The sequence below is a fragment of the Desarmillaria tabescens genome, assembly GCF_030435595.1.
Source record: "Desarmillaria tabescens strain CCBAS 213 chromosome Unknown EV420scaffold_104, whole genome shotgun sequence".
In the NCBI taxonomy this organism is placed as follows: domain Eukaryota; kingdom Fungi; phylum Basidiomycota; class Agaricomycetes; order Agaricales; family Physalacriaceae; genus Desarmillaria; species Desarmillaria tabescens.
Window position 1 is genome coordinate 79316 of NW_026848403.1, and position 26091 is coordinate 105406.

Consider the following 26091-nt stretch of genomic DNA (forward strand, 5'->3'; position numbering starts at 1 on the left):
GGAGATGGTGGTGGTAGAAAGCTAAGAGGTGAAAAGCCACGTGACCAACCTGAAAAAATTCCATGCGGTCACACCCAACCATCGGGATCTGCATCCTTGAGGGCAAGAACGCTAAGAGGGGGATACTGTAACGAGCATGCCGACAGAAACCTGACTTCCACTCAATCCAACAAACCACAGCCCGGAATCCTACGGATCCCAATTACCAGTTTCTATTTCATATTCCATTTCATATTCCATTTTATATTTCACTTCACCATTACAATTTATCAATAGCCTGACATCGGTAGCAAACATGTCATTGGACCCCATCGGCTACCAACCGGTAGAATACATCCTCTGACAACCCTAGAATGTAGACCACTCCGAGTAGGAACTAGATCGGACTCCTAACTAGTATATAAGCCTTAGAATTACACTGTAGATACTCAGTTCGAATATCAACTTGGTTCAGCCCAATCTCTCTCTCTCTGACTCTAAGTCTAACTCTCGTTCTCCAGTCCGCGGAACTCCGATCTGTTGGACTTATCTTTTACCTCGTCTCTGCCACTCCACGGACTTCCATCCGTATCCATCTTAGGGCTTCGGCTCAGGGGTGACGTTGCTAATAGCTTCACCTACGCCCGACGCATCCCGCGGCATTCCGCTACGTGCACTTACTGCCACAATCCTATTGGCACGATCCTAACAGAGGGTGCTGACAAGTGAGCTTTTGCCCGTCCCCGCCAGACCACTACACCAAAGGATGCTGTCGTTACCTTCCGCAATCCATGAAATCAAGGCATTGACCGTTTCCACATGTGTCCCAGGCATACATGTTGATTTGGGACCCAGCTCTTGCTTCGGCTTAAGTGCTTGAAGCAACATTTGCACACCTACTCAGATCGGGTTAGAATATGTGTGTGAGAAAATCGAAGAGATGTACCATATATACCAACACAAACTCTGACACCCAATGTCACGGCAAGCACGTCCTTTGCTACACCCAAATTCAACTGTTCCCGCAAATTCGCAAGCCCTTTAATGAATTCTTTTGCTGTCTGTGACACGTTCAAGGAGAAGAGGCATTCTAAAGTCGGCCTTAGGTACTACCCCTTCGAAAATGGATGGTGGACACACTGAAACGGTTTTTGTTCATATATCTCTTGATGAACATCCCGCACTCGTTCGTGATCTGGAACAGCGATATATAGATCGGCTTCAACTGCTTTTGCTGCCACAGCATGCGGTCGTCGCTTGCCTCCGTATAAGTCGTGATCATAGCATCATACAGCTGAAGTACAGTTTGATCTCGTTCTGTCTGTTGTTTCAAGACCTATCCGAAAAGGCATGTCAGCTAGTCTTCCTGCTCCTAACAAGGCCGGTACTTACATTAATGCAAGAAAGAACGATGCCACATGCAATCGAGGCAGCAGGATGTAGCTGACAGAAATCAATTAGAACCTAGAATTTGACCACGGAAGGAGCCTGCCCACATCTTTTAAAGCATCAATCACACTCTTCACAGTATCCACACCATCGATCAATTTGGAAATCCATTCAGAGGGCTCTATAGGCTTTGCAGTTTCCTCGATGACTTTTCCTGCAGTTGCACAATGATCTTCCACCGACATTGCAGAGGTTGCCACGAGTTGGGAACCCGACAAGTATGAGGTTTGCTGACTTCCGGGAAAACCGCTCTGGGTTGCGGCACCTTCCCGGATGATCTTCAAAGCGACGTTGGGACAGGAAGAATTGTTATTAATGGACATGACAATAACTGGCACAAATTTTTAGACATTGACAGTGCAGATTACAGATACTCACTTTCGGTTTCACCGATTAAAACATCCCGGACCGATGATCCAAACAAGCCAAGGCATGGATACTCTCCCTTGCCCCGATGGCAGTATACTTCTACCTGAAATCTTTCAGATTCATTGATATGGCTCCTGGATATGCAATGAGCTATGATTCAAGTGATATGTCGGCGCCCTTACAAACCGAGATCGATCGTTCATTTGGGTGTCGGGGTTGTTCCATGCTCTTTCTTCTTCACCTTGAATGTATTCGTCTTTTTGCCGTCCTCTCCGGCAAAAATCTTGAGATAATACGATCGTTTATCCCACTCCGGAGGTAGGTTGAGTAGTTCGATAGCTAGGTCATAAGGGCCACTTAACGAAAAGACAGCGAACGTGAAAGTGGAAGTGACTGTACCTTTGATCCGTCGAAAGTGATATCTACCATTATTTATGAGCGAAAACAAATCTAAGAGTCGTGAAGGGGGCTCACCGTTTATTCATCTCAAAGCCCACACACTCGACGATGGTGGTACAGTGGAAGAGAAGGCGCTGTATATATACCACGTATACCACGCAGTGGACACGTGTCTTACAGCATTCCAACCGCTTCGATCCGAAAAGATGCTGTACTGCGTGCTGTGACAGCCACCGTGTTACTGCCGAGAAGAACACCACATGCCATAATCATGAATCGATGCTCCGTAGATGTAGTTTCGAAAAAAAACAAAAACAAAAAAAATCAAAGAAATAGCAAGATGAAGGGAACTGCAGCACCCACTCAACCAGAACGCAGCACCGGACAAGGATACAAGAATTCTCACCCCGGACTCTACAGACTCCGGTTATCCCAGGTGGTCTGCTGTTGGGGGCAGTGCCTTTTATTTAATTTTCCTCGCGAACGTTAAACACCGCAGTTCGAAGGTAAAGCATCAAGGCCCAAGTCTATGGATATGGAAACTGATGATTAATGCCCGATTAGATATCAACCAAGATGCACACTTACCCGTTCGAAATGGTCGCAAGCAAGGTCAAGTCGAGGGGCATCGAGGAGTTCCATGTATGGTCAGTGGGGAAGTATCTGAGAGGACTTGAGGGGAGAGGAGGCATTCGTCGTCGGCTGCAGGCGCTAATTGATGGGTGCAGGCTATCGGGGGATCGTTATCACCAGCAAAATGGGAATTCTCTTCCCACAGTCAACGTGTCTCTGCCCACGATCTCCCATGGCTGTTATTGAGTTTTGTGAGTGACTTGAGTAAGCTGCAATGCCAGGTAATCCAGCTTGATCATCTGAATAACGCATCGTGTTACCAGTCGAGATTGGACAGATGCCAGTCAAGGAATTCGATTTTGTGGTGTAAACATAGACGATTACAAGAAAGGAGTCCGTCGTCGTTGTTCGATTACTACGCAGACAAGGTGCTATGAAGACGAAGCATGATGCTATGCCACAGTGCTTAGAGGACGTTAGTTGGTCATCACTGCAAAAAAAAATTCGTCTCGCGCATTTTTAGGACAAAGAAGAAGCTACATACCTCATTCAAGAAGAGAGAGGTGTCCGAGTCATGTTAAGGATAGCACTGAGATATTATCGGTATCTGGATCAATTGTCAGGTACACGGTCATCGTGAATTGTACTCACCTTTACTACATCGCTTTCCCAGCCAAATCTCGCAGCTGCAGAATTTGCCCCTTTGTCTTTGCCCAGACGTGCATCTAAGCAACACATCTCAAAAAGAAGGTTGCACGTAGTCGAAGTAAAGAGAGGAGTCCAACTTGGCGACGAGAGTCAGTTTCTACATTATTCCGCAGGCATTTTTCCAAGGTCGTTGATAGAGAGTAAAGGCGGGAAACGTCTAACCGACAGATGTAATGCGGATTCGCGGAAGCCGTACAAAGCGTAAGGCACGATGTTGAAACACCGGTTCGTTCCGTTGACTCTATGGCGAGGACAGTCCCTGCATGCTGATAGTAATATGCCACCACTGGTCTGCTGAACGAGAGGGGACTAAAGATCGTGACTTTTGAAGTCGTCCATCGCATCGTGCAACATAAACCTCGATATTTCCAGAGCCCAGGGCGGGCGACCATGAGCTCGCTGAAACGCGGGGCGAGCACTGGTGAGCTTGAGTTCCTGGCGTTGTCAAGATTTCCGATAACGCGTACCGTATAGTTGTCATATAGGCTCATTACCAGGAAGTCCGGGGACATTGCATCAACGACCAGTCTGAAGTACGGCGAGAACGGGATCTTTGCTCTGCGGGGGCATAAAGGATTCGCTACAAGCATGTTATTAAAGGCACAGTGTCGTTATCAGAGCAGTATCCATAAGTTTCATTCAGTGTAGCTATATAGCACAATGTGAGAGCTGAGGAAACGGAATGCCGGAGAAAGCAAAAAGCAACGAGACAAGCACGTCGAAAGGAGGAGGAAGGCCGGAGCTATCCGGTCCCGCACAACCTCTCCAGCGAACCACCACCTTCTTTCTTCCTGATACTCAGCTGTCGGACTGCTCATTTTAAAATCAAGCATATCTATGTCAATACCTTGGGTCGAAGCGTTCCTGACCAGCTCAAGGGATACATCTTCCAGATTACTAGAGAAAACAACAAGCAGGATTTCTCGATGAACATTGAATGCTTCTCCCTACCGTGTCAGTCTCTTATTTTCCGATGGTCAGCCATGCTATCGCACTTGCCGGACGGGTGAGAGGAAGCAAAAGCCTACCCGTGGATGCATAGATCGCCATGTTATTACCAATTATTCAAAGAGAACTTCGATGAGCTACCACCTGGTCATTGTGAAGCTAAGAGAGGCTGGTGTGTATACTTTTCCCTTCATCTTTCTACTTATATTAGCAAGATGTTCAACAGTCCAAGGAAGATGATGTCCGCAAGTACGTTGTCTTGGGAAGTGAAGAGCGCTCAGAAGGAGAACGCGAAGCCTTACATCAAGACACCGAAGATCCAACGTCTTGTTACTCCTATCTTTCTCTAGCACTATCGTCACCCTCATTCCGTCAGGCGCAGAAATGCCAGACCACCAGAAGGAGCAGGAGCCTGAGCACGAGTGAGTATTCTGTTTTGACTTCAGCTCTCTCGTCGACTAATCATTCCCTCAGTGCCCTTACTGCTAAGCACATCTCTGAAAAGAAGGCCGAGGTCACTGCGATTAAAGCATCACACGGTCGCAAGTTTGTCTTTTACTTCGCCTTATTTGTTTCCATGCCCTTACGCACTACGTAGGATGACCACTGCTTACACTCCGGTAACTACTTTTGCAACACTAGCAGAGATTGGTGCTACGATCCTGGGTATATGTATGTTATGCTCTTAACTGTATGCCTCATACGACGGATTATCGCAATCGTCGTCGTCGCGTCTGAGTAAAACTTGATCCTTATCGGAAATGTATCTCTTTTATTTAATTTTTTTGTCCGGAGAATAGGACCGAGCCCTTGACTCTAGCATGCACTCGATGTTCAACGTTTATTTGCCAACGTTCAATCGAACTACTGAATTTCGTGCACATTTCTGATATTCCTATGCACGGTTTGTTCCGTAGTGCTTGTATTGCAAAGAGTGAAGCATAGATGTATACACTCATACGATACAGACGAATATGTCATAAATCCGAAATGTCCAATGTTCTGAATGACCGTACACGGCACCAATCGTCGAAAATGATGATATGACACCAAAATCCCAGAATCAAGCATGCGGGCTGCCGCTATCAGATATCATATATATGATAAAGCGACCAAGAACATGAAGACGAAGATTAACAGGAGGAAGAACACTAAGAAGAGCAGAAAAACCACCTAGAAATAGGTCAATGAAACGCGCCAGTTAGATCAACGACGCACACGTCGGACATAAAATGCTCTTTCATACGGGATGCAGAAGTTACGAACCGTGATGTCAACATACATAGTGGTGTCGTTGTCACCATCCTGGTCGATGTAAAAGATTGCAGCTTGAGAGCCGAACCCTACGATCTTATAAGAGCCTTTGTCGGGTCCGCGTCGGAATACAATGTCTGGAGTTCGAATCTCGACGAGCATCGATAAGACCAAGCTGAGCTACGATAGATTGGTGAATCAATAGCAGATAACCGCCTCCGCGGTTGTAAACGAGTAACCCGCCAATAGCCATGACATCCACACAAGTCGCTCCCCTATATTGCTATTAAGAATCCGATCCCAAGATGTTGTGGTATAAAAGTACAGCAAGACGGTGCGTAGTCGTCCATTGGGTTCGATCTCCAACCTAAGAAGTGTAAACTCTAAACGTGTAGCATTGTTACCCTCATGGATATACTAAAATGATTCTATTTTCGTGAGTCTATATCTTGGATGGTACGGCGCTTACTTCCTAACGCAGATCCTTGACTGCGAGAGACAGTTGACCCTATGCTTTGAGCGCTAATTATGCACCACAAGCACCCATGAAACGATGTCATTGTGCAAGGAACGCTATCAATCTTCTCGTAAGAAACAAACATAGTACTGATCGAAATTTGCTCTGAGCGCTAGCCTTACACTTTCGGAAAACTACCATGGCAGATGATTGACAGATCGCTTCCTTTGAGGATAACATAGTCGTTGAACTCGTTGTCGAAAACAACATGATATAGATGCGGAATGTCTGGTAGAAAAAAGACGTGTAAGCTCATTTGCAATGAGAGTCAACAAAATACCGTACCTGGATGTGATTGCGCCGGCTGTGTCACCCGATAGTCCACAAAGATATACTGCGTCATATCCCCTTCCTCACGCCATTGCCCGTATTTTTGGAACCGCGGATCACCTCCGCCATCCAAACGATTCCCATCCCTAGTAAGCTCAATTCCCCATTTCTTATGCGCCAAGAGAAAATCAATCCGGCCTTGACTTTCACGATTTGGGTTGGTCCCAAAATCTGGAGACGAAACGATAGCACCACCCGTCAAAGCTGACGCAGCTCTGTAAAACTCCATATGATAGCGACTTTCATGCGGGGTACCGAAGCGAACTGGCGGATCGCGAAGTAAGGAGGGACAGAAAAGCGCCGTGGCTTGACAGACAAGATCGAAAGGACTCTCGAAAGATGACTTCAGTTCAGAAGGAATGAGGTGATACGAAAACCAGCATTGAAGAAGAGGAGTGGAAAGGGAAATAATCACAGTGTTGGGAAAATTTCCGCATGCAGAGGTGAATACCCAGTCTTGGCGGATGGCTGTAAGGCAAGTATCACCAAGAATCGGGTCATCAAGGAAGACCCATTGATCCAGGTCGTCGTATTGGACATCCAAGGTTCTTCTTTCAGTGCAAAACAGAGAGCCATGTTTTAGCAACCGACGGAAAAATGCCGCAAAACTTGGGCGCCCGACATCCGTAAACAGTGGTTGAGGAGGAAGTGCCTTTTTGAGCTCACAAGCTCCTCCGAGCTCGTGAACGAACTTCTCGAGGCTTGGCGCTGCAGCTTCAAAGTTGGCGAGGGAAAACTTGTTGCTGCGAGGTTGAGCCAGTATATTCTGGAATTCAGTGTTCAAGGATTAGCATATCTGCATTCGACTTCATCATTCAATGGACAGCTGACCGCCGTTTGCAAAATCCCGTAGAGAGCAGTAATCGCACCAATGTGACCACTGGTCCACAAAAAGAAGCATCGCTCCAGTTCCTCATCGATGCAACAGTCGGACCGTTGTCGTACATATTCAGAGAATTCTGTTTGAGTGAAATGAAGTCCAACGGGAGAATGGTCTGTTGGCCATAAACCCATGTGAGAGTGCTTGTCAATATATATCCTATATGAGGGGCCCAGTCTGGCAGTGGGGTCATCGTATAGTCCAAAGACAGCGCCATAGCGGCAGAATATGATGATCCGGATGTCTCTTACTAGACGTGCGTCCTTGATCCAGTTCTAGAGTTGCCTGTCATCATACGAATCTTGCATATCGTCCATCAATAGCCACGCCGGACGCTCACCGGCTTCAATGAACTCTATGGAAACCTTAACAACTGACAGTCAATACCTAGAAGCGTGTGTGAACAATAGGCCTTACCGAGGCTATTCGGAAGAATCTTTCCTTGAAAGCTAAGTACCCTGGATTATCGCCCGCTGTCCATTTCGGCACATAAAAGACATTGGCGTTTGGTTCTTGCTGTATTATATAGTTGGATAAAAGATCCAGCAGCGTGGATTTTCCACTACCCGGAGGGCCGCGCACCTAAGCCTGCCAGTCAAACAGACGGAACACTTTGAGAGAATTAAAGTGTGTACGATAAAGGGACTTCGTCCCCACCACAATATTTGATTATAAAGTGCACGGATCGTATCCTCCCGCTTGCAGAAAACGTCTACGAAAGCAACAGTTATCACTACGCAGGTTTGCAAGGGCAAAATTCGCGCCGACCTTTCAAAGGAATCACTTGATTATATCGCCGAGGATAGGCATACACAACACGTAGGCCGTCATTTCTCTGCGGCACTTCCGAAGCCAGCGCTACGTCTGGAGTTGCGTAGACATGGCCCGTGCTTGGGAGGTTGGCATCCAGCGAGATGAGCGGGTAGTCAGGTAGTTTGACCGCATTCATAATTGTTTTTTGCAAGTCCGCAATGGTAGCGTCCGATGGTACTGTCATGAAGACCGATTGTCCAGGACGTAAATATCTCTCAAAATCATCTTCTAAATTGACCAAAAATTTAATTCCGTGCATGGTCATTCTCGTACTAAACGAAGGGCGAAAAAAGATTCTGAGTGAACCAGGGGCGGGAGAACTAGTGTTTGAAGTTTTATTAGTGTCCTTCTTCATCATTGAGATTGTTGTACATTACCGTTCTAGGTTTTTGGGAATCAAGGGTTGCAAGTGCACGTCAAGGTGAGAGACAAAGAAAGGTTGGCCGCGAGGTCTGAGACGAGCTTATGTCTGACTGATAGCCCTACACTGACCACTCCTTCGTCTTTCTCTTCTTTTCATGACATAGAGCCTGAACATTATGATAATCGTTTATGGAACTGAAAACACAACAAAGAGTGAATAAGATGAAATTTCGGCACTTATGGCAGCATCATCGTGTTGAGTGAGACCTCGGAGGAAGCCAGGAGATGTTCCCACGGTCGACCTCTCGGCCTTCGGACCGTTCGCCGGTATGTCCCTCTCGTTTAGTCTCTCTTCTATTCTTTTGCGATCCTGCCACCAAGTACTAAAGTACCTGCAGCATAGACATATTCCAAACAACAAGGCTTGTACCGTGTGTCGAATTCGTTTTTCTTCCGTTTTCCTTTGATGTTTCCTCCAATATTTAGAAAATGAATTTCTTGCTGAGAGTCACAACCTGTAGTCCCTCTTCGGCTTTCTCTAGGATCGCTGCCTGACACCCATGCAACTCGCTTACCTATATAGCGCTGCATGAAAAGGTATATCTCATGATCCACCAGAAAACCATGACCTTGGCCCCAACCTCGTAGATGTTCCTATGTTCTCAAACGTAGTATCGACCTTCGTCTGGCCTCGAATGGTGTGGGCGAGGAGGATTGATCAAGGTTGAGAGATGGCCTGTCAACTAGTCACCATCCACGAAGTGAAAGAACGGGCGTATCCCCTATTTGCATACTCTCTCTTCTTCGAAGGGGTCTCCCTACATACATAATAGGCTGACTGTGAAGCGATCTAGAAACTCTCATTGACTCTCTGATGGCCTATCGGAGAAGCGGCTTCGTCGCTTCCCGTCGCAGGGTTCGATTCCTTGCGGGACTTCCTCGATGGCATATGTTGTGAAGCCTCTTGCTTCAAGATCTTGTCTTTGGGACACTAGCTATCCCGTAACTTCAGACAAGTTCTCGCTTAGTTGTTCTTTCTCGCGGCTTCGGCCTCTAGCCATAGCTATATAGAGCCTTTCAAGCATTCTTTGTCTTCGCGTCGTTTTATTAAAAACTAGGGCTGAAGGCGGCTGTAGCTTGAGGACATCGACTCGAGATATATGCTACCCACAAGTCCCGAGGCGCCATGTACTTCGCAGTCGCAGACCCATTTACCTAAAAGAATCGCCACGGCGATATGGGACCCGCAACGCGGCCTATATTCAGCTCTCTGTTGGCATATCGGCGAAGTGCGGGCTTCAAAGGCTGGGTTCGACTCCCTGCCAGAGAGACCGGAGCGCGCGCCCTCCTAAGGATGGGAGGGTGTGCGTTGCGAGATTTTTTTGCTTTCATCTCCTAGATTCGATGCCTTGATCCTTGGACGGTAAGTTTTACTTTTCTTTTCATGTCGCATCCAGTTCCAAACAGTTCATCTATATGTCAGTCTGCACCTTCCAGATCGTCGCTATCCACGTCCTTTCTCGTCCCTCTTCAACTCTAGTATGTACGCTTTTTTGGCTCTTGCGGCTCCCCTAGAGAATTAGCGCAATTTCTTCGGAGCAGCGGCAGCGCACTCTCCTCGATCGTTTACATAAACGACGGCCAGCTCATAGAAAGACCTGTTACGGTCCTAACAACTCTCTGATGGCATACCGGGGAAGCGTCTACGTTGTTTCCCCGTGTTGGGTTCGATTCCCAACGAGGGAGATCGCAACATACGCCCTCCTGGCAGCCGAGAGGACGTATGTTGTGTTTTTTTTCTCTCTTATAAATGCTCATCAAATGACGCGCCGTTTATTCTTTCAATACGCTGGGCTCAAAATCGACTGCCTTGGAGGTTCAGATATTCAAGCATACGTCCAAGTCTGGCTGTTACTCAAGTGATATTAACGAACATGAATAACAACCCTCTGATGGTGTATTAGTATGGTCGGTGCACCTGGGTTCGAGTCCAAACACGGGAGATTTTATGTCTTTGTATGGGGCTTTTTTTTTGCTTTTGGAAAAAGAGTGATCAGAGAAGATCCTCGAGACTCGACGAAGCTACGTAGAAGCGCCAAGCTCGAATCTTCAACACAACCATCGAAATGAGTTTGAAACTGCTCCTTATAAGCAATAAAATAAGTAAGTATAGTCTAATCCAGTCTAGTCACAGAAGGAGGTATCATTCCACTCGGCCCATATGCATACGAGAGGATTATCTGACTTCCGCCAAGTTCGAAATTGAAATAGCGTGATTGGTCTAAGCAACGTATACGCGACGCCATTGGCCGTTCTATAGCTCATCATGCCGCACCACTTCCTCGGTATCTGCATGCGCGTTTAAGAAGATCGCGTGGCTCCCACCTTGCATCTCCGTCCCAGTGTACGCCGCGACTTCACGTATCCCACCTGTATCCCAGCCGTCCCATTCGAGTATGCGTACACTCGCACAGGGTTCAGGCGTCTGCGTGCATGGGTCGTCGTCTGTTAGGACTATCCATACGGACTCGGCTGGAACAGAGAGAGATTCCTGGTCCGTGGTCAAGGTGGTAGACGACGAGTCAGAAGCTTTTGGGAGCAAGTCGATAGCGTGGGCTTTCCCTCCTGAGGTCGGGGTCTCGTAGTACTCGGCCTGGCCGCTAAGCAGACCGGATGAGAGAGAAAAGACAGAAATGTATCCTCGGTCGAGGTGCGTTGCTCCACGAGTGGTCGCGAATATTTGGTTAGTTGAAGGCGCGAGTAGTAGTGTGTCACCCCTGTAGGAATGGGCTGAACCGGAAGCGTAGAGGGGCTGCGAAGAGACGAGCTTGAGAGATGGTGTAGGTGCTGTATTGAAGGTGTATACATCTAGTCTGTTGCCTGCAAAAATCACAAGCATGAGTCCGAATTTTCGATAAAGGCAAGGAAAACGTACTATGTTCAGTTACGCAGTAAACAACCTCTCCGTTTGGATGCACTTTGACGTGTCGTGGACCGTCTCCTGCATGACCTTTGGCTTTCGCTACGCGTTCGAGCGTCCCGTTGTTACCTCTCTTGAAGACGTGGATCTCTTCCGTCCCGAGGACCGGAACAAAACCATAGTTTCCGTCTGCCGTGAACTCTATCGCATGGGAACCGTATCTCAGCGCTTTCCTTGTCTTATCAGCATCATCCAGTTTTCCTGATTCGACAAATAGAATCTCTTGTATTTTCTTTTTCCATGCTCCGGTTGCAGGGTCAAGAGTGTGAATCTCTCCTGTGGGACCACCCATTGAGTAGGCGTGAGAGTCAAGTATCGTGATATAAGACGATGTTGCCGTTATGGGAGTACTGCCGATGTGAGCTAGCGAAGGAAGGGACCACGCATGCAGGGCCGGTGGAGAAGCCCATGTCGTCGCGTACACGGCCTGAGGGGTCTGTGTAATGTACTGGTGCGGGCCGATGGCGGGTACGGTGCGGAGAAGCCGGAGAGAGCGGTTGAGTGGCGAGAAGGCGAGGAGGAAAAGAGAGAACGAGGTGAAGGAGCCGGAAAGAATGTGGATGTCCATGATATGGGGTAGGAGTTTGTGGGGACTGATTATGTATATCAGCGGAAAATAATTAAAAATCAAATATAGAAGCGGAGAAACTACTCTCCGGCTATATAAGGCATCAAATCACGATCGCCACACCGAATCCCCCGCGATGATCCTCCTTCCTTCCTCCTTCTTCTTCCTTTTCTTTGCACTGCTGCCAGCTGCTCTCGCCCACTCAAATCCTAAAACAGATGCAGAAATAGAGGTCCAGCGTTCCCTGCAGCAGGCAGCGTACCACTGTGCACCAGCCGTAGCTCAGTTCACCGCTCAGCGCAAACGGGCTTGGGCTCAAAAGGTCCTTGCCGGTAACCCATCGCTACCCGCCTACCAGGATCTATTTACTTCGTACAATGACGCTATCGATGGAGAGAAAGCCGTTCCAGGCGAGGAGGGCCAGGAGCTCATGAGCTGCACGCCGGTAACTGAAGAGGCCAAGATGGAGAACAACTCCTGCGTGTTGAGTGCGTCGAGCCCGTTCCTTATCTCTTGATATCTCTTGAACGTCGTATCCGGTAGCCCCCATCGTAACGGAAGGTCCTTACTATCACCTTGTCGGTCACCCCATACGCCAAAACATCGCTGAATACCAGGCCGGCCTTCTTCTACTCCTTGACATCGGAGTCATCGACGTAGAAACATGTCAACCACTCCCCAACGTTCTCATCGACATATGGCAAGCAAATGCTACTGGACACTACGCAGGACACCCCACACCGAAACCTGAGCTCGTTAACGAGAAACCCCAGGTCGGTGGGAAACGAAGTGGTCTCCTCAGTGCTTTCCCCAGAACAAATGATCATGAGACATTTCTACGGGGCGCTTGGCCGACTAATGAGAATGGAGTTGCACAGTTCACGAGTACCTTTCCTCCTAGTCCTTTCGGTTTCACTCTAACGCCATCTTCACGTAGCTATCTTCCCGGGTTACTACACAGGCACGCAACCCCCATTTCGCGATACATCACATTATCAATCTTTCTGTACAGGTCGCGCGACACACGTCCACACCAAGGTCTTCCAATCATGGACAACCCTCCCGAACGGCACGTTCGAAGGGGGCAAGCTCTCCCATGTCGGGCAGTTCTTCTTTGACGACGAGGTAAACCTTCAAGTTGACAAGGTACGTATCCCGACCCACGTATTTCCACCTCATCTCACCTCAATTCCCCCCCAGATGCACCCTTACACTACAAACCCCATCAAAGACACTATCGGCCGCACGCGGAACTGGCGCGACTCGCTGAATATCTTTGAAGACTCTCAAGGTCCGGAGGGGAAATATGATCCCGTGTTCAAGTATGTGTATCATTTTTGCGGTCACCTGCTCTGGGTGTGCGATCCCGTCGCGCTGGCTTCTTTTCTATTATAGTGTACTAACGGCGCGCGTGTTTTTCTTTAAATAGATTGCATCTCCTGGGTGGGGTTATCAACCAGGGTCTTGCGGGGTTCATCACGATGGGTATTAATACGAGCGTTGAGGTCGATAATTGGTGGAAGGGCTAGATTTAAGCAACAGCTGGATCATGATATAGGCATGTATGATTATGCGCTACAAACCAATGGATATTGCACTGTGGTGTGCTCAGATTAACGTACAGTAAAACCAGTGAGGCCAGCAACGCGAGGGGACCAAGGCGTCAAACTAGGCTTTATCTCGCACCTTATTAATAAAACTGTGTTTATTACGCATCTTTACGGGACTACATGAGACAATACGCGGTGCATTAGGTCTTCGGTCTGAACTGGCAACGGAATTTCAGTTTAAGTACATTTTTGGAGAAGAAACCACAGGATTCCTTTCAATATTAAACATTGAGATTTCATGAGATGTCATATTCAAACTCGAACTTGAGGTTCAGAATTCTGAAAGTGAAGTTCCTGCGGCTGCCTGGGGCTGAGTCTGAGCTTCAGTCGGCCTTTGACTCCTGGGGTTTCAGTGTAAGGTAGTGCACGAAAGCTAGCTTTTGATACATCGTTACCCGCCACGGCTTATTACCGGTAAGTCACCCTCCTTGCTGAAGGGACTGTTTTGTCAGGTAAGAAAATGTACTGACGGCACTACAGTCACCCCTGACTACACTGAGCACTCTAAGATATCCTGAATATCATGAGAGGGAAGAACAAAAATCGAGGACAGTGCTCTGCATTAAGGGGGAATCGAACCCCCGGCGGGTCGATGGCAACGACCCAGGTTACCACTACCCCATTAATGCTTAGAGTAATTGCAATGTTATGTATATAAAATGAGGTTCCCATCAGAGCCTCAACCTTTTACTTTCTTCCTCACTTCCTTAAGAAACAACGACCATCTCGCTTGGCGGTGTCGCGTTGTTCCCGCAGACAATAGCTCTGGAACCTATCAATAGGAACTGGGGAGCTGGACGAAAAGTTATGTCTCGAGCAAGTTGCAGGTAAATGTTCCACATGCTAGATATTCCCCCACTCGAGCTCATCTCCTTAGTCGCGAACACCCGGAATCAGAGTACTCTAACGTCTCAAGAGGTCTGTCAGGCTATGGTACAAGTCAGCTTCATGGTTTGCGAAAACTTCAAATTCCGTTCCTGTGTGTTCGCCCGACAGGCTACGGATGCTTGTTGTCTCAGCTTCTTGTTCTTCAGGCGCAGAGACTTCGAAGTTTGAACGTTTATGCGGCTCCACGGTCTGTGAAACTTATTTTCTCGAGCTCTAAATATAAAAACAGCTTCAACCATCTCGCGGTGGTGCGGCCCCGAAGGGCGGAGGCGTGTTATCTCAGGCGATAAGTTCTATTTATGATTCTTAGTGGGCTCCTTGGGAATAAATCGGCGACCATGCTGCGCATTCGCATATCTCGAACATCTCTTGTCACCAGGTACAAGACTCTCAGGCTGGGACGTGACCTTTTTTTTTTGTCTGGCCCGAGATTCTTTCTTTCACGAACTCGGCGAGCTGACGCCGACAGTCTACGCATGGCGTCGAACGTTCAACACTAGGTAACAACGGATATCGATTGCTCCGTGTCTGTGTCGTAATCTGGGCGTTTAGACAGTCCTAGACGTCTATTGGGTCTATTCGGTGTCTTTCGGTGGGTTTCGAAGAGACAATGTCTAGCCTGTGCCTTTTAATTCTGTCTATTGTTCAGACAGCGGCATAATTTGCGGAGTCTTTGGGTTTTCCGTGTCTACAATGGTAAGCACAAATGGAAAACTAATGTTCCCATCAAGAAGCTGACTGTCTGTCGAGCCCTTGGGGCATGGTACAAGTAATCATTCTTATGTATGGTCAAATATCAGGCTGCATATTGCAGTCTTAACGAATCGAGGCGCGAATTCCAAGTTGCTTCGACTCGTTCATTGCGATACCACTGGAAAATGGGGAGGTAAAGAGGCTACTTGTTATGCTGCGTATTCAGGGCTCGGAGTGTCTTCTCTCGTTCCTGACTTGAGTTATTCCCTGAACGCGATACATCTCATCAACATCAGAAAGCGTTGAAATCCAGCATATCTCCCGAAGGTTGACATGGGACCCTTACGCAGCTACATTCTCAGCATGTCGTAAATGTAGGAGAATATCTGTCGACACGGATGGACTTGATGAAGATCGCCACAATGGTCCAAGACTCATACTATGTCCAAAGGACAACCGACGAGGTGACACTGATTGTGCCAAATTATCCCTGTCTACCGCATGTGCAAGACCCGAGGCCTGCGTGTCCAGACTAGCGCAGGAATTTAATACTACCGCTTCTCAAAACCCTTTTGGCACTCTTCCAGATTCTTTCAATTATCGTGGTCTCGTGTCTACTGATGCAGTGTATACCACAGGAACGTATAGCGGGAAGGCACATATAAATTATGGGCCTGGTCAGCTGAGACTACCATCTTCTGTCGATCTCCAACGGTACATTTCCGACGTTTCGTGAATGCAACTAGATACTAACTTCTTCCATACGCGGTCCCCGGAATATCTGTTACCTCTCGAGACAGACGTCTAGCACTTCCTTCCGATAGAGCATGTTTCTGGCCACAAAACTTAACAGAGACGAGCGATTCACGCACTAGAACCTTGTAGGACCTCAGGGTGACTCTTGGATTCCACGCTTCGTCGCACACATTAGCCGATCTCAAGGATGCCCCGCATGGACACTGTTCAATCAGGCACAATTCCCCGCCATCGGTAAATACTCGCTGGATTTCCCACTGCACTCCATTCTCTTGGCTTTTTTATGTACACAAATTCAGCATTCCAGTCTCCTGCTCTTCAAAAATGCCCTGTTCTTTTATCTACGGTCGCTGATGCTTGAACGTGGACTGACGAGGAGACAAACGGGACGACAGACGACAGTCGCGCGTTGTGGGGTAAACTCGGACCGTCGGGCCGTCCATTCCCCACATCCGCTCCTCGCGCAGAGCAAAGCGGGTTGGTCAGGTGGGGAAGTATAAAAAGTCGTGACTGCTGTACACATGTTTGTGCTTTCTTCCCATCACATACGTATCGCACCATGGAGGGAGGCAGATTCCAGAATATCCGGGTTTATTGTCAGTTTTTAACCTATCTTTTCTGTTTTTATCCTCACGGTGTGCTGTAGGGCTCGCGTTCGTCGTGTACTGGGGGATCGTGTTATTCGGTTATGATACGTGCGTGGATATTCTTGAATATCTCATTTCGAGCTGTGGTGTTTATGCGGTGTTTGACTGTCAGTGGTGTCGGCGGCGGTGTTGTTAATAACCCGTACTTCCAGCAACATTTCGGAATGTACAACGCCGATGGAACGCAGGACACCCATAAAGTAAACAACATATCATCAAATGTTGTGTCCGTTCTCCAGGCTGGTGCTTTCTTTGGCGCCTTGGGTAGCGTGCCGATATCTCGTGAGTCTGTATCCGACGCTTCTTTTATCCGAAAAGTTCATTCTATATCAGCCAAGCTCGGGAGAAGATACACTTTACTCGTATATTCTCTCTTCTTTTGTATCGGTGCGGTACGTCAGGTTCTTGTTGCATCTTTGTTCTATCCTCAGATACAGCGCTTAGATTCTAACGACCATAGCCGAGTCCCCTTCAAATGGTCTTAAGCTTATCTATGGAGGGCGAGTCATCTCTGGTGTTGGAATAGGTGGGATTTCGGCTATAGCTCCAGCCTATGTCTCCGAGTGTTCCCCCAAAGAAGTCCGAGGACGGATCACAGGGATGTTCCAGATCATGGTGGCCACTGGAGTCATGCTGTCCTACTTCATTAACTGTACGTGTATTCAAGCTATCCACCACTCGCTTTAACTAACAATGATACATCCGAAGATGGTATTGGTATTCATATTGCCGGCGGCACTGATGTATGGAGGATCCCATTCGGGTTCCAGCTTGTACCGGCTGGTATCATGACCTTTGGATTGTTGACCATCAAGGTGTGCTCGTTCACATGCGTTTGTATTAGATACCGATCTGAACGAAGAAAATCCCAGGAATCGCCTCGTTGGCTTGCGTCAGTTAACCGAAAAGATGACGCCCTCAAGAACCTCGCATATCTGCGACGGCTTCCACCCACTTCTGAACAAGTGCTGCACGAGATGGCCGAGATAGAAGCCGTTGTTGAGGAAGAGCGCTTAGCTCGCGAAGGTCTGCATTGGAAGGAAGCCTTTTTCGGAAAAGGCAACTTCATTCGATTCGTGATCGCCTTCGTCATTTTTCTCTTGCAGCAATGGTCGGGTCAAAATTGTGTGGTTCCATTTTTCTTCCTTTTCTTCAGCTGGTACTTATCCTACGATTACAGCTGTGAACTACTATGCTCCCCAGATTTTCGCATCCATCGGCTATACTGGTACCAAAAACTCCCTTTTAGCATCGGGAATCTACGGCGTTGTTAAATTGGTATCTACATCCTTATTCGTCTTCTTCGGCGTTGAATGGCTTGGACGAAAACTGTCCTTAACCATTTCCGCGTTTGGAATGGGTATCTTGTTCTATATCGTTGGGGCACTTCTAAAAACACACCCACCACCCGCGACTAGTTCCTCCGATACCTCGGTAGTATCCCCCGAACCAGCCAGCCAAGCCATGGCGGCTATGCTGTACATATACGTCTGCTTCTACTCGATGGGATGGGGACCATTACCGTGGGTTTATGTATCAGATATCTTTCCAACAAGGACAAGGCATTACGGTTTGGCATTAGCAAGTGCTTCTCAGTGGCTGTGGAGTAGGTCTCTTGTGTCACCTTTATGTTCGCACTTCACTGATCGGAAAACAGATTTTGTCGTATCCAAGGTCACTCCAGATATGGTCACCAATCTAGGTTGGAAGCTTTTCGTAATGTTTGCTACCGTAAACGTCGGTGCAATGGGCCTATTTGCAATGTGTGTATTATCGCTGCATGCATGTCTCAACCTCGGTGCTGACCGTCATCAAAAAGTCTAATCCCAGAAACGAAGGGCCGTAGCCTTGAAGACATGGATGTTATTTTCGGTGCTATCAGTAAGGAAGAGCGAGATAAGAACATCATCAAGCAAGAACATGGTTAGTTGATTACTCTCATACACACCTTAGAATTTACTGACTGGAGGAAACATAGAACTTGAAGTGAATGATCACTCAAGTGTACACCAGAAGGTCTGATCTTAATGTTTATCTCATGACCAAGAATGCTCCTGGTCTGTGTGAATGACTCCGGTGATATGCAGCTCCTGTTTTGTATTTTTGATCAAATGTTCACGGTTTTTGAGTATTGGGCAGACCATCCAAACCTGGTAACTTTTTGGTTCGAGAGACCGCGAGTGTCGGGCAGATTGGCGACTCGATCGTTTATACTCGATCGGCTTCTGAGATCGAGATCTTGGAGGGTGAATGATTGTAGGATCACCTACCCAGCATATAGTCTCATGCCCTTCAGTTGTGAAATCCACAGGATTCCAAGGAATGTTGAATCAATGAAGAACGGCGGGAGTTACAAGTTTGAGTCTTCACGATGAAGATATCAAAAGAACCCACCCCGCTCCCCAAAGTTGCATCATGCCAACGCAATTGAACCTTCCTTGGCATGGAATATCTGGACCATGACGGCCATGGAAGCCGACCCCAGTAGCCAACTACCGCCGAAGAGCTGTACGGGGAGAAAATTGATCTTGCCAGTGAGGGGATTGGTGTGTGAATCAAGAATAGCTCCTGAAATAGGAGGACCAAGAAGCGTTCCCGGCTAGCGAGGAGGTTTATCAGAATATCAAACTCTTTGAAATCGTGATATTACACACCACAAAACTGGAAAACATGATTCCAGTGATGCTTGCCAGGCCTTCAACGCCGTACAGATCAGCAGCAACTGGTTCGTCAGCGATTAGCGCAGCGAATTGATGGCTTTCGAGCGAACAACATACCAACTGGATACAAACTAACATAACCGCCAGTGAAAAATCCATAGATAGACGAGAAGGCCATTAAACCCGAGAGACTGCCAGCGAAAGGCCATATTGCCATTTGCGCAATACCACCCATGCATTGACACAAGGAAAGCACGGGCAAATGTCCCAGCCGATCGCCGACTATACCGACAAGCTGTATGATAATAAGCGCCCAGTGATCCTCACGTGGAAATCGAAGCAGGTATTCTCCACGCCTAAAACCAGCACTTACCACACGACCTGCGGCGGAAAAGGCCGATATGAGAGCTGCAGCATTTGCACCATCCTGAGCGCTGCGCTCCAGCTTATTGATGGCGTAGTCTGGAACAAACGAGTTGAGGAAAGAAACCAGGAATGATAAAATGGGCAGAAGAGTGAGAATCGTTAAGCCTGTCATTGTGATACCGCGAAACGTACCCGGAACATAGAAAATAGGGACGTAGAAGCCAGGACCACTGAGCAATCCAATAGAACACAGAAACAAGAACACATTATCCGTCAGCAATGTTTTGTCCACCTTCGTGGCCGGCTTGGCCGATGCACGGGGCCGAAGGAAGATATCAGCTACTCCGAGGGCTGAAAAAAAGGAAGGAATTCGTTAGCGCGGTGTAAGCAAAAAGCAAGATGCCGTAGAACACAGGATGAGGGCGGAACCACATAACATCCGGTGGTGATGAATAGGAAGTTGCATCGCCTTTGAAGCATAGCATTGAAGATATGTCACTAATGACTTACCAACTAGAGTCATCAGTCCCGTGATTCGAAGAGCCCATCGAAACCCCAGGAGGTCGATGAGTCTCTGCGTAAAGGGGCTGAGCAATAAACCCCCAACACCTGCAGACACTAATGTGTTAGAGTGGAAGAACAAATGAAGGGTCGGGCTGACCGTAGCCGCTAGCTGCTATTCCTGTGGCAAGTCCTGGATAACGGGCGTCAATGTTTCCTGTACTACAGCTTGGTGTAGCGAAGCACCTCTGTGTTTAGTAAACTACACATATGGTAGCCACAAAGTAACCACAAGTTAAGAAGGCCCGGCCACCAATATGCGAAACTCTCACCCATTGCGAAGGAATGCAGACGGCAGGAATGAACGCGAAACCACTCCCAATGCCGAATAACACACCTTACAAAGGTACATCGAATGGCTCCAGGCAAGGAATATCTATAACTGACCTTGAGTGAGGTATAAATGCCATACGTGAGTACTGCATCAAAGATTAGCTTAGGATACACCCGTCCAGGCATACTACCACTCACGAAAACGATGCGGAGATCAAACCAATGCACATAATACATGTCCCGATAAATCCTGTTAGTCTGTAGCCGATGCGCTGGGCCAGAATTCCTGCCAAACTGTTCAGAGTGGCGTAAGTCACGCGTAGACATGGGAACCTCTATTAAATACTGACATCCCAACGAGTGGTTGTCCAGTTGCCTGGATGGACCCGACCCAGGCTAGATCTGAGTTGGAAATAGGACCCAAATCGCGTGATGTGAAGTAATGGCTTTGGTACACTCCCCAGGAAGACTCGATCCTTAACAGACAATAAATTTCCGTCGATGTTTATATGGTTGTGAACCATACCCAAGGGCAAAAAAGTGAACTATGAAAGAACAGAAGACGCAGATCCAACCATAACCACCGTCGGGCGAGGAAGCCTTGTCAGTGTCGACGAGATCCCGGGCCGGGTCGGATACTCTGGGACTCGGAACGACCAAGGTATCGGACGACGAAAAGGCCCCAGAGTCAACAGGTGGACTAGGGTCGTCTGCTGAATCTGGAGAGACTTCTGAAAGTGTCATATACGAAAAGTGGTTGAAATTCGAGCGAGTTAACGAGGGAGAATGAGAGGTAAGGAAGAAAGAACTTGAAGAGGTAACGTGCGTTTTAAGGCTGCTACGTGAGAAGGAGTATTCTGGGATCAGAACACCAACAAGCACGGAGTCAATGAGGGATGGCGACTGTCAATGTAATCAAATTAATGACAATGACAAAGAGACATGCCGAACATCCATACAAGAACAGGGCTCGAGCTGTATACAAAGAAGCGCCACATGGTACTAAATGATCTGGCGCTTAACGCTACCTGGCATGACCTCTGCGACGAAACATTCAGCTGCATCTAACACCAAAATTTGTGACCATCAGATCTGTAATTTGATTTTAAGCGCCCACATATTTTATTCGCTGATTGATTAGATATAGTATCTGACAACCTGTCGAGCAACAATAGAGTCAGGATTAACCCAAAAAGTGATCCTGTACCATAAATGATAACGAAGGTTCTCTATGAGGAAGAAAAGAAAATGTAGGCAAAAGGCAACTGGATTTAGATAGGACTTATGCTGGAGTTGATGGGTGGGGAGAAGGGTAGAATAAAATCGGCCGCTGGAGATTTAAGTTCCGCCCTGGGCCCCCGTATTGAGCCGTCCCGATCTCTCGTCTCCTTTGAGCGTGTACCAAGCTGCCGAGGTAAATGCTACCGGGCACCATGACTTTGGTACTTTTGAGCATCAGTTTCCTATCTACTATCCATCTCAATGAGCCCCAATCCGGATCCTACATACTTCACAACAGAGTTTACTTAAAGTGTAACGTATATCGGACAACAAGTCACTCATCTGTTGTTACTAGAAGAGGATTGCTTAGATGCTGTCACAGAGAGAAATCGTGGCCAGACGTTGCCGGCGGTAAGCCTTGAGGTCAGGTTCAGGCCTCATGGTAGTCTGACTTGTCCCATGAAACAGCCTGAAGCTTCGAATTCGAGGTCACACATTCACAAGAACATGAAATTTCAAGCTTGAAAGCTCGTTTCATTCAATATGGATACATTAATGAATGCAAGGGCTACAAATGAAAGCTCCTTAAGAACTTCTAAGGAACATCAAAGGAAAATGAAACTCGTTCGGTTTGCAATGTCTTCATTCCGGGCCACTTCCACCAAATTACGGCCTTCGTCCACTCGTTGCAAAACGACGACACCACCAACAGTATTAGCGCCCGCGACGATAAATTCGTCCCCACCATCTTCGACTTTGCCGAGGCTCATGCTCCGGATCTGTTGTAATCCGGTGGGTACCTGGGCCAACAGCTCCAGAGGTTCTATGCTCCGCTTTGTGATCCTGTTTACGCGCTTCATCCGCCGTTTGGTACTCTCCGTACACGTTGAAATAGAACTTGTTTCGTTATTGAACTGGAAGATTGCGATTGTATCGCCCGCAGGATCGATCGTCGTTCCGATATTGCGGTTACTCACGTATATTAGTGGCGATGGAAAACGTTCAGTCGGAGTGGAGATGAGGATCTCAGCCGCGGCGAAGGAGGTTCCTTCGAGGGGATTGGCCGGTACAACAGAAACATTAGCAAGAAGAGGCAGGGTTGTACCGTTAGGCGCCTCGGGTATACGTTGAGCAGTCAACGTGGAGGTTTTTTCATGCACCGTGAAAAGAATGTCATCTGGAAGACACAGCCTTTTCATCAGATTGTAGTTCCGGGGACGGAGGGAACGAGTGGGGTTCGAGACGTACCGTGAATAGCAATGTGCCGTGGTCCAGCACCTGCATCGATATCTATTTGGCCCTGGACTCTGAACTTGCCGGGAGCACCGTCATTTACGATTCTCCAGATTTTGTCTGCGCCCAAGTCTGGAACGAAGACTTCTCCGTTGTGTTCAAGTGACATGTGAGGGTTAGACGGTGCGTTGGGGCCCACGGGGAAGTCAATTATCGGGGAATCCTTTTCGAAGTGAAGGGGATCATCGGCGACGGTGGCAACGAAGGAACAATTAGGAGATCCAAACTGGATATATCACCACAGCCTTTAGATGTGGACCTGGTCAATAGCAAACAGGTGGCTTACATTCATGCCTGTTACTTCTCCCGTCGAAAGCGGATTGGTGAAAGTAGGCCCATTGCCGCCTGTAGACACGGTATCCACCAGTGATAGAACCCCTGTGTCACCAACAGTAAAAGACTGCAAGTTCCCTACGGGCTGTATTTCATTAACCGCACTAGATGAAAAGAAGATCAAGACATGGTCAGCTGAGCGATAGACGGGACGTACTATATTATGAGGCTGTTATTAGGATGCTGAGCAATCCATGATGGGTTTTCTCCTGACGGACTCTGCTGCGTCAGGGTAAGAGACTTGGCGCCGGCGTCAAAGAAAAATGTGGCAATCGCGGAGGAGAAACCTCCAGCAAGGATAGTGTAGTTGACCATTGGCAAAATTGCACCAGAAAGAGCGAATGTTTAAGGAAAGAAATGAGAAGAGGGCGCTAGACCTGTAAGTTGGGGGGGGTTCAAGTTCAAAGTAAACGATCATTGCCAAGACCCACCACCATCTTTTATAAGCATAGAGCATCGCATTCAAGCACCCCATTGCTCAACAATCGTTAAGTATTGTTGTTTTGGTCATTGTCTTGATGGCGGTTGCCCTACTGCCATTGCTCCGACAAAGCCGAGCTGAGACCATCCTGTACCTTCGCAGAGACATGATTATGCCTCTGAGATAGGCGCTACACTCATCAGTAGCAGCGTTGGGTGGTCATCAGTTAGGATGGATGGAGTGGCGTCCTTATCATGATGGCGGTGGTGGAGGCGGATAATCGGTGACCATAAACGGTAATTGGATTTCTTAGCACAACACAGTGGAAAATGAGGAGGGGCACACAGTGTTGGGATTTGGCAATCCGGCATCATGCCGAGTCTGCTTATTAAGGTAGAAGTCGTAGGACAAGCGTGGAACATTCTAGTAAAAGTACATTTAGTATAAAAGTAGGTACTGTAGAGTAGATCCTCATGCGTTTGCAGAGCTCAGCCAAGCGCAATACTATTGGCTTGCTACCGCGCATGTGACACTGGGAACGAACCGATACCCCGTTTTCCAACACACAGCATAGCGCATTCTCACCTAGTAAGCCGAGATGGCCAGCGCCTGGCATTGCATCAGGAGTCGCGAGGGATCTTCGGGTTTCACTGGAGTGATTACTCCATGACTCCAAATCTTACCTAGCTTCAACAATCAATAACGCAAGCATCATGTCACATTCGAACCCAGCGGCAGTTGACATTCGCCAGATTTGACCCGCATTTCATGCGATAAATATCGGGCAGTACCCGAACAGACCCTAGGCAATATCAATCACCAAAGCCCAGCTGTAGTAATTCAATTAAGGTGAGAAACATGTTGTCAATAATCAGCCGTAGCATTGGTGTGAGAGTGCCGCTGAGACGAAAGACATGCGAACAGAAACATTTGCGTGCCTGTGGAAGGTGCAAGTTTCTTGTTTCTCGTGAAAATCGGTGTTTGTCGTCGCCGAAAACACGTTCTGGCGGAAATGGCCAGGTGAGCATTCAATGAGAAAGATACGGTCACATTGCATGATTATTATACCCTTACAGCAGTCAAAGCCTGCCCTCCACGTACAGCGACAATGCTTCTCATTCAAATCTCTACCTCCCTCGAGCCATCCTTGTCTACAATCTTGACTTTGTATTGCCCGGGACTGACAACCACACGCTTCGCCACTTCGGCGATGCATCGCTTGAGGGTCGCGAGTCCTTCTTCCAGCGACGCCTCAGGATTATGGTACCTATACGTACGATCCGAATAAGCCGAAGGTTCACAACACAATAACAGCCACCTCACCGGTCCAATAAACTTAGTACAAAGTAACTTCCATAACCATGAGCGGCAAACGGCACCTCCGTCATTGTTCCAAGATAATCCACCCAGTACAGATGAGGTTCATGCTTGGTAGTATCATACCCTCCAAGTAGCAGGTTGACGGCGTACGGTTTTCGCGAACGCAGAGACTCTGCCACAGATCTCCGAATCCATGACGCAGCTGCTGAAGGGCCTAGAGGGTATGTATTGCGTATTTGGAAAAGACGAATGTTGCGTTCGACATATTCAGAGAATTGAATAGTGTCACCTATACAATATATCTGTAAGGATATATCCGCCAGCAAAACGAACGAGTTACAAACCTGGTTCACCAGAATACGCCATGAGTAAATGGGGACTGAGGACTTTGATTTTGTCCTCGTCGACCTTCATTTTGACGATGGAGCGTGCAGATGTCGTGTCTGCAGCAACGATAACATATCCTTTCCCGGTGATAGCGAATAAGTTCTCCATGGCAAGAGCAATTGGTGGTGGGTAGTAAGTTCTGCAATGGGAGGGCGTACGCGTCAAGGGGGTGACGTGACAGAACACTTTCCCAAATTGGTCTAAGAGACCGGACCGCATCGCCGTGTGACAATAACGTGACCGAAACCACCGAAACGAGAACATGACATTTGAATCCCGAAATCTTGAAGTCCAACCACCACGACCTGCAATATACCTTCTCCATTTTCCTGGTATTCCTTTTCGAATCACTTTGTTGGCCTTGTAGAAAACTTCTGTCTACAATCCACTAGCAGAGTCTCGCCTAGGCAGTGGCAAGCTCATTAATGAGATATTGAGGTTCTTAGAAGCACTCATGAGATTTGGAGTCCCCCGCTCCGTGTCGCCCTCTCCAGTGAGGGAAAGGTATGTGCATTTTGTATGCATGGTATAA

The 26091-nt window shown here is 47.8% G+C and overlaps 10 protein-coding genes and 1 non-coding gene across 11 annotated transcripts; 3 read left to right on the plus strand and 8 right to left on the minus strand.

Moving 5' to 3' along the window:
• Positions 1-684: 684 nt before the first annotated feature.
• Positions 685-1751, minus strand: EV420DRAFT_1651737 (uncharacterized protein; the record flags this gene model as incomplete). The annotated part of the gene is made up of 5 exons (XM_060478581.1): positions 685-875; positions 926-1069; positions 1120-1315; positions 1372-1422; positions 1476-1751. The coding sequence occupies 5 exons, from the start codon at positions 1749-1751 to the stop codon at positions 685-687; spliced, it is 858 nt and encodes a 285-aa protein (XP_060322701.1).
• Positions 1752-1996: 245 nt separating this feature from the next.
• On the minus strand, positions 1997-2282 carry EV420DRAFT_1651738 (uncharacterized protein; the record flags this gene model as incomplete). The annotated part of the gene is made up of 2 exons (XM_060478582.1): positions 1997-2219; positions 2272-2282. 2 exons carry the CDS (start codon positions 2280-2282, stop codon positions 1997-1999), a joined length of 234 nt encoding a protein of 77 aa, XP_060322702.1.
• Positions 2283-6314: 4032 nt separating this feature from the next.
• Positions 6315-8403, minus strand: EV420DRAFT_1651740 (uncharacterized protein; the record flags this gene model as incomplete). The annotated part of the gene is made up of 7 exons (XM_060478583.1): positions 6315-6424; positions 6482-7292; positions 7358-7652; positions 7704-7771; positions 7824-7988; positions 8042-8118; positions 8175-8403. 7 exons carry the CDS (start codon positions 8401-8403, stop codon positions 6315-6317), a joined length of 1755 nt encoding a protein of 584 aa, XP_060322703.1.
• Positions 8404-10697: 2294 nt separating this feature from the next.
• EV420DRAFT_1587172 (Lactonase, 7-bladed beta-propeller-domain-containing protein) lies at positions 10698-12149 on the minus strand (the record flags this gene model as incomplete). The annotated part of the gene is given in 3 exon segments (XM_060474837.1): positions 10698-10716; positions 10727-11462; positions 11518-12149. Coding segments are annotated over 2 exon segments (1008 nt in total), but the record flags the coding sequence as incomplete, so codon positions are not given.
• Positions 12150-12243: 94 nt separating this feature from the next.
• On the plus strand, positions 12244-13865 carry EV420DRAFT_1587177 (Intradiol ring-cleavage dioxygenase). The gene is made up of 6 exons (XM_060474838.1): positions 12244-12618; positions 12674-13015; positions 13068-13091; positions 13143-13276; positions 13331-13452; positions 13560-13865. Exons 1-6 carry the CDS (start codon positions 12267-12269, stop codon positions 13657-13659), a joined length of 1074 nt encoding a protein of 357 aa, XP_060322705.1. The 5' UTR covers positions 12244-12266; the 3' UTR covers positions 13660-13865.
• A 433-nt stretch (positions 13866-14298) lies between these two features.
• EV420DRAFT_t289 lies at positions 14299-14369 on the minus strand. Its single transcript has one exon. It is a non-coding gene; the product is annotated as a tRNA-Gly (tRNA).
• A 1806-nt stretch (positions 14370-16175) lies between these two features.
• EV420DRAFT_156523 (general substrate transporter) lies at positions 16176-19100 on the plus strand. Its single transcript, XM_060474016.1, has 11 exons — positions 16176-16673; positions 16724-16772; positions 16837-17006; positions 17058-17116; positions 17169-17376; positions 17433-17539; positions 17597-17849; positions 17905-18330; positions 18382-18487; positions 18544-18647; positions 18703-19100. The coding sequence occupies exons 1-11, from the start codon at positions 16637-16639 to the stop codon at positions 18744-18746; spliced, it is 1563 nt and encodes a 520-aa protein (XP_060322706.1). The 5' UTR covers positions 16176-16636; the 3' UTR covers positions 18747-19100.
• A 37-nt stretch (positions 19101-19137) lies between these two features.
• EV420DRAFT_1651744 (major facilitator superfamily domain-containing protein) lies at positions 19138-21328 on the minus strand (the record flags this gene model as incomplete). The annotated part of the gene is made up of 12 exons (XM_060478584.1): positions 19138-19323; positions 19379-19446; positions 19502-19679; positions 19758-20101; positions 20261-20359; positions 20412-20444; positions 20498-20513; positions 20584-20648; positions 20699-20730; positions 20783-20878; positions 20935-21060; positions 21111-21328. The coding sequence occupies 12 exons, from the start codon at positions 21326-21328 to the stop codon at positions 19138-19140; spliced, it is 1461 nt and encodes a 486-aa protein (XP_060322707.1).
• A 602-nt stretch (positions 21329-21930) lies between these two features.
• EV420DRAFT_156630 (uncharacterized protein) lies at positions 21931-22344 on the plus strand. Its single transcript, XM_060474059.1, has 2 exons — positions 21931-22216; positions 22274-22344. Exons 1-2 carry the CDS (start codon positions 22003-22005, stop codon positions 22276-22278), a joined length of 219 nt encoding a protein of 72 aa, XP_060322708.1. The 5' UTR covers positions 21931-22002; the 3' UTR covers positions 22279-22344.
• A 66-nt stretch (positions 22345-22410) lies between these two features.
• EV420DRAFT_1486928 (Lactonase, 7-bladed beta-propeller-domain-containing protein) lies at positions 22411-23746 on the minus strand (the record flags this gene model as incomplete). The annotated part of the gene is made up of 4 exons (XM_060470464.1): positions 22411-22982; positions 23054-23324; positions 23385-23535; positions 23589-23746. The coding sequence occupies 4 exons, from the start codon at positions 23744-23746 to the stop codon at positions 22411-22413; spliced, it is 1152 nt and encodes a 383-aa protein (XP_060322709.1).
• A 1225-nt stretch (positions 23747-24971) lies between these two features.
• EV420DRAFT_1651746 (20S proteasome subunit) lies at positions 24972-25667 on the minus strand (the record flags this gene model as incomplete). Its single annotated transcript, XM_060478585.1, has 3 exons — positions 24972-25119; positions 25176-25461; positions 25517-25667. The coding sequence occupies 3 exons, from the start codon at positions 25665-25667 to the stop codon at positions 24972-24974; spliced, it is 585 nt and encodes a 194-aa protein (XP_060322710.1).
• Between the last annotated feature and the right edge of the window lie 424 nt (positions 25668-26091).

What these genes read in the sequence shown, in the direction of transcription:
- EV420DRAFT_1587177 (XM_060474838.1), top strand. Translation starts at nt 12,267, where the DNA reads ATGATCCTCCTTCCTTCCTCCTTCTTCTTCCTTTTCTTTGCACTGCTG. An exon ending in GAACAACTCCTGCGTGTTGA is followed by an intron (nt 12,619 to 12,673) that starts GTGCGTCGAGCC and finishes CGTATCCGGTAG; the next exon opens with CCCCCATCGTAACGGAAGGT. An exon ending in TGGAGTTGCACAGTTCACGA is followed by an intron (nt 13,016 to 13,067) that starts GTACCTTTCCTC and finishes ATCTTCACGTAG; the next exon opens with CTATCTTCCCGGGTTACTAC.
- EV420DRAFT_156523 (XM_060474016.1), top strand. Translation starts at nt 16,637, where the DNA reads ATGGAGGGAGGCAGATTCCAGAATATCCGGGTTTATT. An exon ending in TCTTCTTTTGTATCGGTGCG is followed by an intron (nt 17,117 to 17,168) that starts GTACGTCAGGTT and finishes TACAGCGCTTAG; the next exon opens with ATTCTAACGACCATAGCCGA. An exon ending in TGCTTCTCAGTGGCTGTGGA is followed by an intron (nt 18,331 to 18,381) that starts GTAGGTCTCTTG and finishes ATCGGAAAACAG; the next exon opens with ATTTTGTCGTATCCAAGGTC.
- EV420DRAFT_156630 (XM_060474059.1), top strand. Translation starts at nt 22,003, where the DNA reads ATGCTACCGGGCACCATGACTTTGGTACTTTTGAGCATCAGTTTCCTA.